At 43.6% G+C, this 18,541-nt stretch overlaps 1 protein-coding gene across 15 annotated transcripts in view; it reads left to right on the forward strand.

Annotated features, from left to right (window-relative positions):
• Positions 1-1,053: 1,053 nt before the first annotated feature.
• The window catches only part of Abi1 (abl interactor 1), a 105,414-nt gene continuing 87,926 nt past the window's right edge, over positions 1,054-18,541 (forward strand). For 6 of the 15 annotated variants that reach the window (XM_069998282.1, XM_069998287.1, XM_069998283.1 and 3 more), the window contains exon 1: positions 1,093-1,326. In XM_069998282.1, the coding sequence (XP_069854383.1) occupies positions 1,210-1,326 (117 nt within the window). In that variant the 5' untranslated portion in view covers positions 1,093-1,209. Of the gene's footprint in view, positions 1,327-18,541 lie in introns of all 15 variants that reach the window. The other 9 variants (XM_069998285.1, XM_069998293.1, XM_069998296.1 and 6 more) reach the window with 3 other exon arrangements.

An 18,541-nucleotide genomic window follows, 5' to 3' on the forward strand; every position in this document is an offset into this window, starting at 1 on the left:
GAATACTGTACAGAGGAGGGCTTACAGTTGCATGAGCAAGGTAATGAGTACATTTCTTATCAAGCATTGTTGCCATCTTCAACACTCTTTTTCTGATGCCAGAATGGTACTGGAGTTTGAACTCAGTCGTTGACTTTGTTAAGCAGGCAGTGTACCTCTTGAGCCACACCTCCAATCCCTTTAGACACTTTTGAATAGCTCATTATTTCAAAAGAATTTAATGTTCCCGTGGAAAGCTTAAAATAAAGGATCTTTTGAGACTCTTTCAAAGCAAGTGGTGATATAAAACAAAAAAAGGATTGTGTCCAACCGAGAAAAAAAAGAAAGTGTGCCCGACTTAAAAACTGAAGGAAGAATATACGTCAAGGAGAGTCTGAATTGAACGGGGACAGGAAAGCAGTAAAATTATGTGTGTTTATTTTAAAATTATTACCTTTTAAGGGGACAAGGTATTCTTGTCTAACTTGTGCCTCCAACGTCTAGCACATTGCTTGGTACACAGCTGCCAATTGATATTTCCTAAATTTCAAATGAATCGATGGGCGCAGAAGTTAAGAAGTTAAAGCCTGAGTCACACATTATCTCTCAGAAGACACAGGGAAAGTTTCCATGAGAGTGGATGGCTCTGATTCACTGACATTTTCCTAATTGGCCAAGTTGTGCCAAGTTGCTCAATCTTCTCCGGGAACCGAATGTCGTTCTCTAGAATCGCTCTGTGGCGCCACCTTCTGGCGCCACCAGGAAACTCGGAACCTAAAACACCATTTTGACTGGACGTTTTTTTTTCCCCCAATCCCGGTAGGGTTCCTCCCTGGACGCATGCGCCTTGAGGGGGAAAAGCCAGCTTGCGGGAGACTACAATTCCCAGAAGCCCATGCTAGAAGAAAAAAAACACCATTCCGTGTGTGGCGCGCCGTGGGAGGTGGGGGGGGTGAGGGGTGGTGGTGTGTGGGGGCGGGGGGTTGGGGAGGAAGAGAAGAAAAAAAAAATGAAGACTCGCGAGAGGATGGGGTTCTGGCGGCTGCGCGAAGTGGGTGGAGGAGGGCGGGGAACGTGAGGAGGAAGGGGAGGAGGCGCCGTCCCACAATACCAGGCGGGAGGGCGGGCGCGCGGCTCGTATCCGGGCTGTGAGGCGCCGCGAGCCTCGGCGGACCCCGCTGCCTCTTCTGTCTCTTTAACGCGAGAGGAAGCGATGCAGAGGGGTGGAAAATGGCAGAGCTGCAGATGTTACTAGAGGAGGAGATCCCGTCCGGCAAGAGGGCGCTGATAGAGAGTTACCAGAACCTGACCCGGGTGGCGGACTACTGTGAGAACAACTACATACAGGTGAGGCGCGCGGGCGCGCGGGCGGGCGGGCGGGCGGGCGCCGGCCGGGCCGAGCGGGGACCCGGGCGGGCGGGACCAGCCCACCGGGCGGGGTGGGGAGCTGCCCGGGACCTCAGCCGCCGCCGCCGCCGCCGCCCCAGCCCGGCCCCGGGCCCCGATCCGGACCCCGGAGCGAGCCCGCGGCCGGACGGAGGGAGTCGGGCTGCCATACAGGAAGTGGCTGCGGTTCCAGCCGCCCGGAGCCCAGAGAGCAAAAATGGGCGAGGGAGCCGGGAGCCCGCCACCGGGCGCCCCCTCCCTGCCGCCGGCTCCCTCGCGGGCTTGCTCCCGGGAGGCGCGCGGCTCCCCTCCGCACCCCAGCTGCCTCCCACTTGGGGGGGTGTCTGGTCTGGAGGGACTTCCCCCCCCACCTTCCTCCAAACTACCACTCCGCCGTCTGTGCGCCCGGAGACGGCTCTAAGATCGGGAGAGACAGAGAGAGAGAGGGAGGAGAGGGCCGGGACGAGGTGCCGGGTGAAGCCGCCGACGGGAACGGAAAAGCGGGGTGTGTGTGTGTGTGTGTGTGTGTGTGTGAGTGTGTCAGCGTCGGCGGAGGGTGGGGGCGATTATGTCAGTTCAGCCCAGAGGGTGTGTCTGTATTTATTTATTTATTTTTTGAATTTTTGTCGTGAGTCACCGCGCACAGACCTCCTCCCTGCGGGGAGAAGGAAGCGGGTGCGGGGAGCCAGGGCCCGGCCCGCGCGGGCCAAGCTCCTCTGCAACATGCCTGTAATTGAAGGTTGGTGAATCTGCGTGCTTGCCCGTTTTCCAGTCGTTTTTATTTTATTGTATTTAAAAAAATTTTTTTCACCTCCCTTCTCAGCATGTTCACTTCTGCCTCCCGATAACTTCTTCTCGTTTTTCTTGAACACGGATGATCGAACACTGCTTGGAGGGGACAATGTCTTCAACACTCTCCTCTTCCTTCTCAAGTTCTTCCACTGTTGGCTTCAGGAGTTAACTTAAAATAGAGTTAATGTTATCGCTGAGGTTCCCCCCCCCCCCCCCTGAGGTTTCTGTACAGGACATCAGTCTAAGGATAATAACCAAAGATGCTTATTATTTACCGTTTGGAACACAATACCTGTTTTTGTCCATTTATTAGATGACTCTTGGAACCTTAATTATGACAGGTGCTCATTTGTTTCTTTTTATTTTGGTGATTGGAAACGAATTGTGTAAGCTTAACAGCTTTCAGCAGAAGTTGTCTTTTGTATCAACATTAAAGATATTAAAAATCAGCTTGTTATTGGTAAGGCAAGGCCTAAAGTTGCTTTGAAAGATTAAGAGTTACAGCAGTTCAGAACAAATATTTATACCCATGTGATTAATCATGAGGTTTTTTTTTTTTTTTTTTTTTTTGCCAGTCCTGAGGCTTGAACTCAGGCCTGGGCACTGTCCCTGAGCTGCTTTTTTGCTCAAGGCTAGCACTTGAGCCACAGCGCCACTTCTGGCTTTTTCTGTTTTTATGGTACTAGAACCCAGGGCTTTATGAATGCTGGTCAAGTACTCTACCAGTAAGCCACATTCCCATCCCCTATCATGATTTTTTTTTTTCTTTTTGGTCCATCGTGGGACTTGAATTCTGGGCCTGGGTGCTGTCCCTCAGCTCTTCAGCTTAAGTCCAACGCTCTACAACTTGAGCCACAGTGTAACTTCCGGTTTTCTTGTGGTTTATTGGAGATAAGAGTCTCAGGGACTTTCCTCCCCTGGCTGGCTTTGAGTTGTGATCCTTAGATCTCAGCCTCCTGAGTAGCTAGGATTACAGGTGTGAGCCACCAGGGCCTGGCCTCCCAATCATGATTTTTTTTTTGGAGGGGGCTAGTCGTGGGGCCTGAACTCTGGGCCTGGGCTCTGTCCTCAGCTCTTCAGCTAAAGGCTAGCCTTCTACCACTGGGGCCACAGCGCCACTTCTGGCTTTTACTGCTTATGAGGTACTGAGGAATCGAACCCAGGACCTCGTGCATGCAAGGCATGAACACACTCTACCACTGAGCCACTTTCCCAGCCTCATGATTTTTAATCATGAGTTTAATCAATGGTTTCTGTGTTGGGCAAATTCTTTTTCTCTTGATACTGTCTTCAGAATATGTTGAGTATTTCTCAGTTTCTATGGTAGTAACATTGTATCTTCAGTAGCACTGCTAGGAATTTATCTTTGTAATTTTTTTTTCAATCTTTCAATTTAAGGAATTTTACTGATAAGTAAACTTGTTGAATGCTTGCCATGTTTCTAAGACATGTACTTTTGCAAATGGGATTTAGGTTTTAAAAAGATCTTTTAAAACCTTGTAGAGAGGGCTGGGAAGGTGGCTCAGTGGTAGAGTGTTTGCCTTGCAAGCCAGAGGCCCTGGGTTCGATTCTTCAGCACCACATAAGCAAAAAGCCAGAAGTGGTGCTGTGGCTCAAGTGGTAGAACACTAGCCTTGAGCTGAAGAGCTGAGGGACAACGCCCAGGCCCAGAGTTCAGGCGTCACGACCGGACCCAAAAAACAAAACAAAACAAAAAACCTTGTAGAGATACAGAAAAAGTGTGAAAAAGTGATCTTGTAACTTACTAATATTAAAAATATGCAGCTTTCATTCAACTTAATATAAAAATTTGAACCTGAGATGGACCTTAAAATTTTTAAAGTTTTAAAGATCATGAAAAGAGCTGAGCTCTAGTGACTCAAGCCTATAATCCTAGCTACTCAGGAGGCTGATATCTGAGGATCACTGTTAGAAGACAGCTGGGGTCGGAAAGTCTGTGAGACTCCATTTTACCACCAAAAAGCTGAAAGTGGAACTGTGGTTCAAGAAATAGCCAGCGGACAATGTCCAGCCCCTGAATTCAAGCCTCACTACTGGCATGCACACGTACACACACAGAAATGATCTTGGAAAGCAAAGGAAATCATTTTGGAAAAGTCATTTCTTCTCTATAGAAGTCAGCAGTACGCTATGAAGGGTTGCTTCTTTCTGTTTTGCATGTTGGGAAATCTGACAAGCACACTGTGTGGTAACTGGTACTTGTTGCCAACTGTTGGTAACCCTAACATGTTTTAGCCTGTATGTTGACTATTTCTTTTTCAGGTAGTTATGTTCTGCAGTGCTTTTTCCCCCCCTCTGAGACCCCTTATCTTTTCTCCTGCTGCTGTTGAAGTACTTAAAAGCATCATTAGCAATATCCCTGATAGGGAAGATCATGCTAGTAATCATGTATTAATAAACACTCATAAATATTGGAGCCTAGTGCTCAGAACCACACTCAGTGGCCCTAAGGTTGTGTGTGTGTGTGTGTGTGTGTGTGTTCCTAAATCTGACCTGTGAGAAATGATTGTGGGGAAGTAAGATTCACACATAGTAATGATTACCATGATACCTTAATAGCTTTTAAACTCTGGGCTACATGAACTAGGCCATTAATTGTCTTGCTTAAGGGGCTTAGATGAGGTCAAGCTCAGACAAGCTCAGAAAATGATGAATATGTTCATATGGTTGGTACGGCTGCTGATTTTGGTGTTATGAACAAATAGTCCTAGAAATAGCTATTTGAATGTCTATTGAGATCTTACTATAGCCCTTCTGTGACTGATTAGTCTATAAATAACAATCTTCATAAATGTATTTCTTTGGGAAAGAATATAGTTATGTTTTGAGGTTTTTCTTTTTTGAGATTGGTCCTCTTGTATATATCTCAAGCCAGCCTCAGTCTCAGGATTCCCTTTTTTTTTTTGGGTCCAGTCGTGGGGCCTAAACTCTGGGCCTGGGCGCTGTCCCTCAGCTCTTCAGCTCAAGGCTAGTGCTCTACCACTTGAGCCACAGCACCACTTCCAGCTTTTTTCTTTTTGCTTATGTGGTGCTGAGGAATCGAACCCAGGGCCTCATGCATGCAAGGCAAGCGCTCTACCACTGAGCCATCTTCCCAGTCCCAAGTCTTAGGATTCTCTTGTCTCAGCCTCTTGAGGCAAGATGTGGGATTACAGACATATACTACAATACCCAGCTGAGAAAGTGTGTGTGTGTGTGTGTGTGTGTGTGTGTGTGTGTGTGTGTGTGTGTGTGTGTGTGTGTGTGTGTGTGTGTGTGTGTGTGTACACTATGGTTTGAACTCAGGACCTTGGGCTCTTTCTGCTTTTTGTTTACAGCTGGTGCTTTGCCACCTAAGCCAAGCCTCCAGTCTGGCATTTTTACTGGTTAATTACAGATAGAATCTCACAGACTTTTTGCTCAGGCTGTTTTTGAACCAGGGTTCTCCAAGTCTCTGCCTCCTAAACGGCTAGTATTATGGGTGTGAGCCCAGTTTCCAGCTGAGAATTTTTATACTCCCTGTGAATTAAGTTATTGCTTTGATGACCTTCTCCTCTTCCTCTTTTTCCTCTTCCTCCTCCCCTTCCTCCCCTTCCCCTTCCCCTTCCCCTTCCCCTTCCCCTTCCCCTTCCCCTTCCCCTTCCCCCTCCCCCTCCCCTTCCCCCTCCCCCTCCCCGTCCTTGTCCTCCTTGTCCTCCTTGTCCTCCTTGTCCTCCTTGTCCTCCTTGTCCTCCTTGTCCTCCTTGTCCTCCTTGTCCTCCTTGTCCTCCTTGTCCTCCTTGTCCTCCTTGTCCTCCTTGTCCTCCTTCTCCTCCTTCTCCTCCTTCTCCTTCTCCTTCTCCTTCTCCTCCTTCTCCTTCTTCTTCTCCTTCTTTTGATTGGGTTTTAAACCTCTGGCTTGCTAGGCAGGCACTCCGCTACTTGATCCATGTCCTTAGCCCTTTTTGCTTCAGTTTTTTATATAAAGTCTTACTATTTTTTCTCCCTTGGCCCAACCTGGGTCACTATGCCTCCCATGTAGATGGGATGACAGCCACGTAGTACCACACCCAGCTTGTTGGTTGAGATGGGGTCTCAATAACTTTTTGCCAGGGATGGCCTCAATTCTCTATCCTTTCAGTACCTCAGGAGTAGATGGGATGTAATTGGAATTGAGGTGTGAGCACTTTCTTTCTTGGTTGATTTTTATCTCAACAATTCAATTTTTGAACGTGCAGTCCTGTTCCACTAAAATGTTTTGCCTGTAGTGAAGTTGAGTCCTTGGAGCTGCTTATTAGATGCTTTTGGGGCCTTACTGACTTTTTTTTTGGTCGGGTCATGGGGCTTGAACTCTGGGCTTGGGTACTGTCCTTTAGCTCTTCAGCTCAAGGCGAGCGCTCTACCGCTTGAACCACAGCACCACTTCCAGTTTTCTAGTGGTTTATTGGAGATGAGTCTCACGGACTTTCCTACCTGGGCTGGTTTGAACCGCGATCCTCAGATCTCAGCCTCCTGAGTAGCTAGGATTACAAGCGTGAACCACCAGCATCTGGCTCCTTATTGACTTTTAACTCTTTTTTTTTTTTTTGTTGGTCGTGGGGCTTGAACTCTGGGCCTGGGCGCTGTCCCTCAGCTCTTCAGCTCAAGGCGAGCGCTCTACCACTTGAGCTACAGCGCCACTTCCTACTTTTAACTCTTAATAATGTCAGAAATACTCAAGAGATTCCACTGTCTTAAAGAAGATAAAATTTAAAAAGTTATGGAAATATTAAGAAAATGCTTTTATATAGACAAATATTTGGCAGTTCTGTCTTCTAGAATAAGATTGAATTTTTTCTTATAGATTGTAACAAGGACAATCACTTTTTTTTTTTTTTTTTTTGGTCAGTCGTGGAGCTTGAACTCTGGGCTTGGGTGCTGTCCCTCAGCTCTTCAGCTCAAGGCTAGCGCTCTACCACTTGAGCCACAGCACCACTTCTGGTTTTCTGGTGGTTAATTGGAGATGAGTCTCCCGGACTGTCCTGCCCGGGCTGGCTTTGAACTATGATCCTTGTATCTTAGCTTCCTGAGTAGCTAGGATTACAAGGTGTGAGCCACCGGCGCCTGGCAACAATCACTTTTTAACTTGAGCACACTTAGCTATCTGTCTTTATTCTGTACTTGGTTTCTGTTAGGGAAACTATTTTGAGGAATAGGAAGAAAAGGAAGCTAAGTGAAGAAGTGTAGAAACTACTTAAGAAAGATTTCTCAGGATATAGATTGCTAGGTTGGGTAATGATAGGAAAGTGTTCTACATAACTTCACTTTTCAATTTGATTTAATTTTTCTGGTGGGACTTCTACCAACAAGAGCTTCATTGAGGTAGCAGGTATGTTCTAATCATTAGTCTTATAGTGAGCACATTAGATAGCTTTACACAGTTCCCATGACATTTGCTTCCTTTACACATTTAATTGTGGATATAAGGTAAATTATGGTAAAAGCTTAGTCTTTTTGGTATTAGACCATTTATGCTACATAATAGACTATTATCACTTAATTATTGTAAGTCTGTACTTCTCTCCCACTCCCTTGTTTTATTCTCCTTTCCTTTCCTCTCCCCTATTCCCTGTCCTTTCCTCTCTTTTCCTGTGCTCTCCTTTTTTCTTTTTCTTCTGGTAACAGATGAATAATCTGTTTAAAGACAGTAAACATCTAGCCTAAAGTTTTTTTGTTGTTGTTGTTGGTGGTGGTGGGGCTTGAACTCTGGGCCTGAGCCCTGTCCCTCAGCTCTTCAGAAGCTCAAGGCTAGCACTCTACCATTTGAGCTACAGCGCCACTTCCAGTTTTCTGGTGGTTTATTGGAGATAAGAGTTCCACGGACTTTCTTGCCTGGGCTGGCTTTGAATCGTGATCCTCAGATCTCAGCCTCCTGAGTAGCTGGGATTGCAGGCTTGAGCCACCGGCGCCCAGTTTAGCCTAAAGTTTAATAGTTTGTAGGAAATAGTAAATAGAGTCCTAGATTTTCAGATTCTGAATCCTAAATTTTGTGTGTGTGTGTGTGTGTGTATGTGTGTATATATGTGTGTGTGTGTGTATGTGTATTAGTACTTGGACTTGAACTCAAGGCTTTGCACTTTTGTTTGGCTTTCTCCTTTCAAAGCTGGTGTTGTACTACTTCAACCATATATATACTTTCAGCCTTTTGCCGATTAAGTGGAGATAAAGGTCTCTTGAGTTTGTCTGCTTGGCCTGGCCTTGAACCTTGATCCTCAGAGCTCAGCCTCCTGAGTAGCCAACAGCACCTGGCTCCTAAACTCTTTAATAAGTCAGGAATAGGTTGCTTACTGCAATACAGGAGTTAAAAAGGATGTGTAAAGGGCTAGGAGTACAGCTGGGTGATAGTGTGTTTAGAGTGTATTTTTAGTATGCACAAGGCTGGGTTCAGACTCTAGCACCAAAAAAAGAAGAATGTATGTGAAGAGGACTGATGGATTAGCGGGTAATATATTCTCATTCCTTAGTGACCAGATTGTAGGACCCCAAAGGATACTTAAAAAAAAAAATCCCTAGATGTTCAAATTCCTTATATGAAATGGCATAGTATTTGCTACCTACATACGTCATCCTATATATTTTAAATCATGTCTAGATTACTTGCACAGAATGCAATGTAATTGCTGTGTGAATGGTTATATAGTATTGTTCAGTGAATAGTGGCAAAGTGTGTACATGTTCAACACAGATTAAGGTTTTAAAAAATATTTTGGATGAACTAATGGTTGGTTGAATTCACAACTGCTGAACCTACAGAAAAGGAGGGCAGACTGCAATTGATTGTGTTTAGTGAGTGAATATCTACCCTGTCACAATATCTTCTAGTTGTTTTGTATTTAATCCTTACAAATACTCCATGATAAGTGATGCTATCTTATAGGTGAGGAAATTAGGACTCAGGAAAGTTAAATTTTGTTTGGTATAACAATTATTAACTGTCAGAATTTCTATTGAACTCTGACAGACTACAGCCTATGCACTTTTCATATCACTGTTTCCACATGAATGAATCTAGAACTCAGACTAGTTCAGAAGTGAATAGACTGGAAACCTAACAACTCTTGTACCATTGATCAGTTAGAACAATTCTTTCTGAATTCCTAAATCATGTATGTTTGTAATTTGGAGACTTGCCCGTAAAGTTTCCAAAAGATGGTAGTTTTGGCATTTGAAATGTTCACTATAGGAACAGCCTAATTTTTCATTCAGCTCTGTGGTTTCTTTTCCTTCTGTGCCTCTCCTTGCCTATTCTGTTTTGATTTGGTGTTACAGTTGGTGTAAGACAATTTGTAGAATTAGTAGAGGCTAACCAAATGTCTTGAAATATTTTGAAAAGGTCTGATTCTGTACCAACCAGATTTGAGGAAAGTCAAAATGATTGAGGAGGACAGGGTAGCATTTTTAGAGTTGCGTTTTTGAAGTTTTAGTAAAGCAGTGGCTAGAAAAGTTAAGATGTAAATTGAACATGTAATGAATTAAGCAGGGGTTTTTAATGGAAGTTCTTCAGGTAATTGTTAAGTTGACCTATACCATGTCACAGTGTGTTTAATGCTGTTGCCAAGCATGTTCTGGATTGGGTGGAGCAGGATCTGACCTAGGTTCATGACCAGTGCTCATGAATGTCTCAAGTGGTAGAATGAGCAAGCAAGTTGGGTGTGAGACCCTGAGTTCAAGCCCTAATGCTGGCAGAAAAAAACAAAAAATGGAATGAAAAATGAGGGAAATTACAAGTAAATGTTATTTGGGGGTATTTAAGAAGTTTCGATGGTGGGCTGGGAATGTGGCTTACTGGTAGAGAGCTTGCCTAGCATGCATGAAGCCCTGGGTTCGATTCCCCAGAACCACATAAACAGAAAAAAGCCAGAAGTGAAGCTGTGTCTCAAGTGGTAGAGTGCTAGCTTTGAGCACATAGAGGCTCAGGGACAGAATCCAAACCCTGAGTTCAAGTCCCAGAACTGAACAAAAAAAAAAAAAAAGTTTTGATGAGGGGCTATATATTTTTCTAATATCTTTTATGTTGAGTGTAATGTTTTTGAAGTTATTCTTTGACTTTAAAAAATACTAATAGTGGGGCTGGGAGGTTGGCTCAGTGGTAGAGTGCTTGCCTTGCATGCCTGAGGCCCTGGGTTCGATTCCTCAGCACCACATAAGCAAAAAGGAAAAAGCTTGAAGTGGCGCTGTGGCTCAAGTGGTAGAGCACTAGCCTTGAGCTGAAGAGCTGAGGGACAGTGCTCAGGCCCAGAGTTCAGGCCCCACAACCGGACCAAAAAAAAAAAATACTAATAGTTGAGTCATCCAAATTACTATCTTTGAGATCTTTATATATATATAATATTTTTTTGTCAGTCATGGGGCCTGAACTCTGGGTCTGGGCGCTGTCCCTCAGCTCTTCATCTCAAGGCTAGCGCTCTACCACTTGAGCCACAGCACCACTTCCGGCTTTTTCTGCTTATGTGGTGCTGAGGAATGGATCCTAGGGCCTCATGCATGCAAGGTAAGCACTCTACCATTGAGCCACCTTGATAAGCCTGAGATCTTATTATTTAACAAGGCACAAAGATAGAAAATTAGGGAATTTTTTTTTAAGCACATGATTGAGAAGACATTAGAAAGAATACTAGACACTAGAAAAATACAAGACACTAGAAAAATACCAATTACTGGATTTTGATTTAATAGGAAACAGCCAATTTGGTCTTCGTCTTTGTTTGTTTGTTTTTTTTTTCCTGAGTGGTGTTGGTAAAGGGGCTTGAACTTAGGGGTCTTACTTGGCTTTTTTTACTCAAGACTGGCATTCTACCACTTGAACCACACCTCCACTTCCAGTTTCTACTGATTAATAGTCTCATGATTTGTCTGCCCAGTCTGGCTTTGGACCTCAATTCTCAGATCTCAGCCTCCAGAGTAGCTAGAATTATAGGCATGAACTACGCTGGCTCACTTCTTACATCTTTTCATTTCTTCTCTTGTTACTGCACTCGTGAAGTTGGAATGGAAATGTTTCATGTTGCTCCTATATAAGAAAACACTGCTTTTGCTTCATACACCCATCTAGTAACTGGCCTACCTTTCGTTTATGGTTTAAATAGCTTTTATTAAAACAGCAACATCTTTCTCCTCCACCCACCAGTTTGCCTTTACTGTTTTATCTAAGTTGTTATTTCTGCTGCTTCACAGAATTTTGCTAAGTATCCCCCATGATAGAAAGTTTATTGGACATTATTTCTTTCTCATCTTCTTAGCATCATTTCACATTCCTCCCCTCAGTTCTCTCCACCTCATCCACAGCTTGTCCCCACCCCCATGGGATCTAGCTATGCCTAGGCTGACTTGAATTTGGAATCCTCCCATGTAGCTGGAATTACAGGTTTGCCTACTAAGCTTGTTTCTCTCTCTCTCTCTCTCTCTCTCTCTCTCTCTCTCTCTCTTTTTCCTTTGGTTTAAATTAATTCTTGGGCTTCTTGATAACTTTTCTTCTACTTTTCCTGTTACTTTCTGGCCATCTATTCTTTCATCTTTGAGTAATGTAGCTTTGTTTTGTTTTTTTCCTATGCATGTCACCTAAGATTTTATTTGTTCCCATCTAGTTTCCAGATAAGGTCTCTTTTCCACTGAGGCAGCCTTGTTTGTTTGAATCAAAGGTGCTTCACAGTTAAGATGGTTCAGACATCTTTTCAATTTTAAAAATTTGTTTTTATAAAGATGATGTACAGAAAGGTTACCGTTACAAAACACACACCTTTTTGTGTGTGTATGTCAGTTGTGGGGTTTGAATTCTGGGCCTGGGCACTGTCCCTCAGCTCTTCAGCTCAAAGTGAGCGCTCTACCATTTGAGTCACAAGCGCTCTACCATTTGAGCCACAGTGCCACTTCCCATTTTCTGGTGGTTAATTGGAGATAAGAGTCCCATGGACTTTCCTGCCCAGACTAGCTTTTAACCTCGATCCTCAGATCTCACCTCCTGAATAAGATTACAGGCGTGAGCCACTGGCGCCTGGCACATATATCTTTTAGTATTATGGACTAACTCACTGGAAACCTGTGGAAACTTCTGGCAACTCCTCCATTATTCTTCCCTGTTCCTGTGCCCCTCTTGAATACTACTATTCATCTGACAGATCCTGTAGATTCTTCTTAAATTTGCCTATTCAGTATCCACTGGTGCCACCCATTGCAGTTGTCTATCTGTTTAGACAGCTGTTCTGGCTTTCTCTGAGCCATTGTCCACACTGAGCTCCCCTGTAGTACTGTGGTACTTTACTTGTTTGAGTGGGGGGCAGAGCTGAAGACTGAGCTCAGGTCCTTGCATTAATTAGCCAGGCTGATGCTCTTTCACTGGGCTAAATCCCCAACCCCTACTATGGTCCTTTTTTTTTTTTTTTTGGCCAGTCATGGGGCTTGAACTCAGGGCCTAGGCACTGTCCCTGAACTTCTTTTGCTCAAAGCTGCCACTCTATCACTTGAGCCACAGCACCACTTCTGGCTTTTTCTGTTTATGTGGTACTGAGGAATTGAACCCAGGGCTTCGTGAATGCTAGGCAAGCACTCTACCACTAAGCCACATTCCCAGCTCATGTGGTACTTTTAGGATAGAATTTAAATCAAGTTACTCCCCTGCTTTAAAATCTTCTGGTGATTTCTCATCAGTATACTGCTCTGGTTTAAATGATGATGTCCCTCCAAAATTCAGATTGAACTTAATCTCCCTGGTAGTGATACTGAGAGATGGGGATTTGGGGAATTGCTTGTCTGGGGGTTCTGCCCTCTTGAATGGAATTAAAGTGCCTATAAAAGGACTTTTGAATTCAGGTATAGGAGGCTCACATCTGTAATCCTAGTTACTTAGGAGGCTGAGATTGGAGGATTGTAGTTTGAAGTCATCCTGGACAGTCAAGTCCTTGAGACACTTACCTCCAATAAACTCAGAAAACACTAAAAGTGAAGCTGTGGTTGAAGTGGTAGAGTGTGAGCCTTGAGCAAAAAAACTCAGACAGAGCCCAGGTCCTGAATTCAAGCCCATGACTGGACAAAGGGGCTTGAGAGTGTAAAGTTGCCTTTTAGCCTTCTGCAATATGAGAACATAGTTAGAGACCTGGACTTGACATGGTCACTGCTTAATCTTGCGTTTCTCAGAACTTAGAACTGTGTAAAGTAACCTACATTCCTTCCTTCCTTCCTTCCTTCCTTCCTTCCTTCCTTCCTTCCTTCCTTCCTTCCTTCCATCCTTCCTTCCTTCCTTTCCTTCCTTCCTTTCGTTCTTTCTTTCTCCTGGGGCTTGAATTCTGGGCCTGGGCGCTGTCCCTGCACTCTTCAGCTCGAGGCGAGTGTTCTACCTCTTGAGCCACAGCACCACTTCCAGTTTTCCAGTGGTTTATTGGAGATCAGAGTCTCACGGACTTTTCTGCCCGGGCTGGCTTTGAACTGTGATCCTCAGATCTCAGCCTCCTGAGTAGCTAGGATTACAGGTGTGAGCCACCAGTGCCCAGCTAAAGTAATTTTCTGTTGTTTATAAAGTACTCAGTTTAGCATTTTGCTGTAATAGCACAAACTGACCAAAATGTAGATTTACCTACCTCAATGGGGTCTAAGAGGCCTTATATAACAGCTTTTGTTGTTTTACGCTTGCTGCATTCATCTTATTGGACTCACCTTACAAGTCTTACTGGCCTTTTAGTTAAAAAAAACAAAACAAAACAATAACACTCATATTCTGCTCAGCAAATGTGTTCTGACTTGAAAACTCATTCCTTTTGATCTGATATTACTCATTTGTTAGATCTTTTTTTGTAGTTCATACATTAATTACTCATTTGATAAAAATCCTTTGAGTACCCACTATATGTTAGCTACTATTCTAGGTCATAGAAATATAAATACTGAGCATGTCAAAATCCATATTCTTAGCAAGTTTTCATTATGGAAAAGGGGATAGATAATATACATAAAAAATTTAATGCTTCAGGGGCTGGGAAGATGGCTCAGTGGTAGAGCGCTTGCCTTGCATGCATGAGGCCCTGGGTTCGATTACTCAGCACCACATAAGCAAAAAGAAAAAAAGCCGGAAGTGGCGCTGTGGCTCAAGTGGTAGAGTGCTAGCCTTGAGCTGAAGAGCTGAGGGACAGTGCCCAGGCCCAGAGCTCAGGCTCCATGACCGGACCCCCCCAAAACGAAACAAAACAAAAAAAATTTAATGCTTCAGATAAATGAAGTTGTGCTTAGGAAAATTAAGTACAGTTAGATGGGGATAGAAAATAGGGAAGGAGAACTTTAAGTTAGGAAGGTTAGGAAGTCCTTGGAGGTAAGCTAAAATTTGGAAAGACATCTGTGTGAATAGCTATGAAATAGGAAGTGTAAAGGTTGTGATGTGAGAAAAATATTTCTAAGGGTTTTGTGACCCAGGGGCAGTTAATGAGGACCAGAAGAAGAGAAATTAGATTATCAGGCGCCAGCTTATGTAGGGCCTTCGGGGTCTTGGAAAGAGGAAACATTCTGAATAGATGTAGTTATTGGGAGTACTAACTAGCTTTTTGTTTTGGTATTAATACTGGGGTTTGAACTCAAGGCTTTGCGCTCTTGTTTGGGTGTTTTGCTCAAGGTACTCTACCACTTGAGTTATACCTTGTCTAGCTCTTTGCTGGTTTAAGAGGACATAAGAGTCTCACAAGATATATCTGCCTAGGCCTCCTGAGTAGCTAGGATTACAGGTGTGAGCCACCAGTGCCTGGCTCAGTTTTACTTTTCCTTTTTTGGGGGGTTGGTCATGGGGCTTGAACTCAGGTCCTGAATGCTGTCCTGAGCTTCTTTTGCTCAAGGCTAGTGTTATACCACTTGAGCTACAGTGTAACTTCCGGTTTTCTTGTAGTTTATTGGAGATAAGAATCTCATGGACTTTGCTGTCCCAGCTGGCTTCAAATCATGATCCTCAGATCTTAGCTTTCTGAGTAGCTAGGATTACAGGTATGAGCCACTAGCTCCTGGCCACTACTACATAGCTTGTTAGAAGAATCTTCTAAGCAGTGAAAAACTATCAAGTTTAAGTTGATAGATACAGGTTTTTTTTAAATCTAATTTTTCTTGAAAACTTAAATTTTATTGGCAACTATTGCTATTACTTGCCAGTCTGTTTGTTCATTTTTAGGAAAATGTCTACCAAACACTTAGTCTGAGTAACTATAGTTGATCCATAGATTAAAAAACTAGTAATAGAATTCTGTAAAAGATGTTCTGTTCAGTTTACAAATATATTGCACAATATTTTTCCTAAGTGTATCCATCATAACTTAAGCTATGATGTATATTGAGCGTTTCTTTTTTTTTTTTAATTGTATTTTATTTTATTTGAGAACATACTTACAGAGGGGCTACAATTACATGGGCAGGATAATGCATACATTTCTTACCAAGCATTGCAGCCTCCTCCTTTGTTTACCCTTCACTTCCCTTCCCCGCCTCCCCCCTCCCCCCACCCAATTTTACCCCCCTCCCCCCACCCAATTATACCCCCCTCCCCCCCCACACCGACATTGTAAAGCTGGTTTTGACATGACATTTTGTACTTCTCATTGTTGCAACAGGTCCACCTGAATCCTTAAACGACTTGTTTGTCCCCATCTCCTCCACATGTTATACTGACATCAAATATAGTGAAAGCGGGGGTTACACTGTGGGGTAGGGACATACAAAGCAACAAAGAAATAATCTTATAAATGCGTTAGAAGCACATGCATGAAAGAAACGAAAACATTAAAATACATATTTAAGGGTTCATTTTCCTAACATCACATTATCTGACCTTTTCCGCTTGACTCATACCTATACTAGATATTGCAAATAAGGGAAACCATGGGACCTATGCTTCTTTGGGCCTGGCTTACTTTATTGAGCGTTTCTGACTAAAGTGTTTTTTTTTTTTTTTTTTTTGGCTGAGTTTAGGACTTCAACTCGGCCTGGGTGCTGCCCCTGAGCTTTTTTTGCTCAAGGCTAGTGCTCTGCCACTTTGAGCCACAGGGCTATGTCTGGTTTTCTGGTGGTTAATTGTATAAAGAGTCTCATAGGGGGCTGGGAAGGTGGCTCAGTGGTAGAGTGCTTGCCTCACATGCATGAGGCCCTGGGTTCGATTCCTTAGCACCACATAAGCAGAAAAAAAGCCAGAAGTGGTGCTATGGCTTATGTGGTAGGACGCTGGCATTGAGCTGAAGAGCTGAGGGACAGCGCCCAGGCCCAGAGTTCAGCCCCCATGACGGACAAAAAAAAAAAAAAAAAAAAGCCGGGCGCTGGTGGCTCACGCCTGTAATCCTAGCTACTCAGGAGGCTGAGATCTGAGGATCGCGGTTCAAAGCCAGCCCGGGCAGGAGAGACCGTGAGACTCCTATCTCCAATAAACCACCAGAAAACCGGAAGTGGCGCTGTAGCTCAAGTGGTAGAGCACTCGCCTTGAGCTGAAGAGCTGAGGGACAGCGCCCAGGCCCAGAGTTCAAGCCCCACGACTGACCAAAAAAAAAAAAACAAAACAAAAAAAAAAAAAATGAAGTCTCATGGATCTTCCTGCATGGACTAGTTTTGAACTGCAGTCCTCAGATCTCAGCCACCTGAATAGCTAGGATTACAGGCGTATGCCACCAGTGCCCAGCAGATATAAAGTTCTTTATGCAAGAATTCTCTTTGTGGATCAGGAATGTGGCTTAGTGGTAGAGTGCTTGCCTAGCATGCACCAAGCCCTGGGATCTAGCAAGCACCAAGCCCTGAGATCGATTCCTTACTGCCACATAAACAGGAAAAGCCTGGAAATGGCACTGTGGCTTAAGTGGTAGAGTGCTAGCCGTGAGCAAAAGAAGCTCAGATTCAGTATCCAGGCCCTGAGTTCAAGTCTCAGGACTGGAAAAAAATTAAAAAAGAATTCTATTTGCATAGTATATATTCTGTGCTAATTATTTTGTATAGATACTTAAATTCAGGGTCTTACTGTTCTGTATATTTCACCTCTGATATAACTACTCTGATTATAATGTGTCATATACCTGCTTTGTATAGATTTTAGCCATATCAAAAATTTAATAGTTTGTATAAATTTGATTTATAAGCAGTTTCTTACAGTTGGAACTGTAAGAAATACTAACTTTTATTAAAATGTAATAGAGGGGCATAATGGTAGACACGTATAATCTCAGAGTTTGGAAGGCTGAGACAAGATAATCATGAGCCCGGGCTACATAGTGAGACATTGTCTCAAAAAATAAAACAAGGAGTCATAGGCTCTTATAGTAAAATGGTTCCTTAGCAAGCTATAGGCCCTGAGATCAAACCCCAGTGCTGTTTAAAAAACAAAACACCACATAAACAAAAAACACTGGGAACTACCTCAAGTGCTAGAGTGTTTGCTTAGTAAGTGCCAGACATGAAGTCAACACCTTAAAAAAACACACAAACATACAAGATAGCAAAATACGCAGTAATCATAATCTCTAATCCTGTTCTCAAGTTGTGTTTGAAGATAGTCCTTTTTTTTTTTTTTTTTTTTTTTGTCGGTCGTGGGGCTTGAACTCTGGGCCTGGGTGCTATCCCTCAGCTCTTCAGCTCAAGGCGAGCGCTCTACCATTTGAGCTACAGCGCCACTTCCGGTTTTCTGGTGGTTTATTGGAGATAGGAGTCTCACGGTCTCTCCTGCCCGGGCTGGCTTTGAACCTCGATCCTCAGATCTCAGCCTCCTGAGTAGCTAGGATTACAGGCGTGAGCCACCAGTGCCTGGCTCTGTCCTTTTTTTTTTTTTCCTGGGCCAGTCCTGGGGCTTGAACTCAGGGCTTGGGCACTGTCCCTGAGTTTCTTTTGCTCAGGGCTAGCACTCTTATCACTTAAACCACAGTACCACTACCAGATTTTCTGTTTATGTGGTGCTAAGGAATCAAACCCAGGACTTCATGCATGCTAGGCAAGTACTCTACCACTAGGCCACATGCCCAGCCGACATTCTTGTTTTTTATATTATCCTTGGTACATAAATATCTTCCCTTTTCAGTACTAATATATCTTAAAAATATCTGAAGTGAGGAAAAAAAGGACAAAAATTGGAGGTATACTTTTGTTTCTGCCATTATGCTGGCTCTCCCCCCTGTCTTTGAGACAGATTGTAGCTAAGTACATAATCCAGGCTGGCCACAGATTCTTCTCCTGAGGGCTAGGATTGCAGGGGTATGCCACCACACCTGGGTCCCTCTTTATTTCATATACTTGATGTTTTCTGTGAGAAAAAAGGTATTGGCTTAGTTTCTTTGTTAAGCCATGCCTCTTTCAAAAGATTTGAGAATCCATTTGGCCTTTTCAGTTTCATGTTCCATTAAAATTAATAGTAAAAATTTACTTTGAGTAGGTGGAA

The sequence above is a fragment of the Dipodomys merriami genome, unplaced genomic scaffold (genome assembly GCF_024711535.1).
Source record: "Dipodomys merriami isolate MVZ:Mamm:240054 unplaced genomic scaffold, mDipMer1.0.p SCAF_51, whole genome shotgun sequence".
NCBI classification, from domain to species: Eukaryota; Metazoa; Chordata; class Mammalia; order Rodentia; family Heteromyidae; genus Dipodomys; species Dipodomys merriami.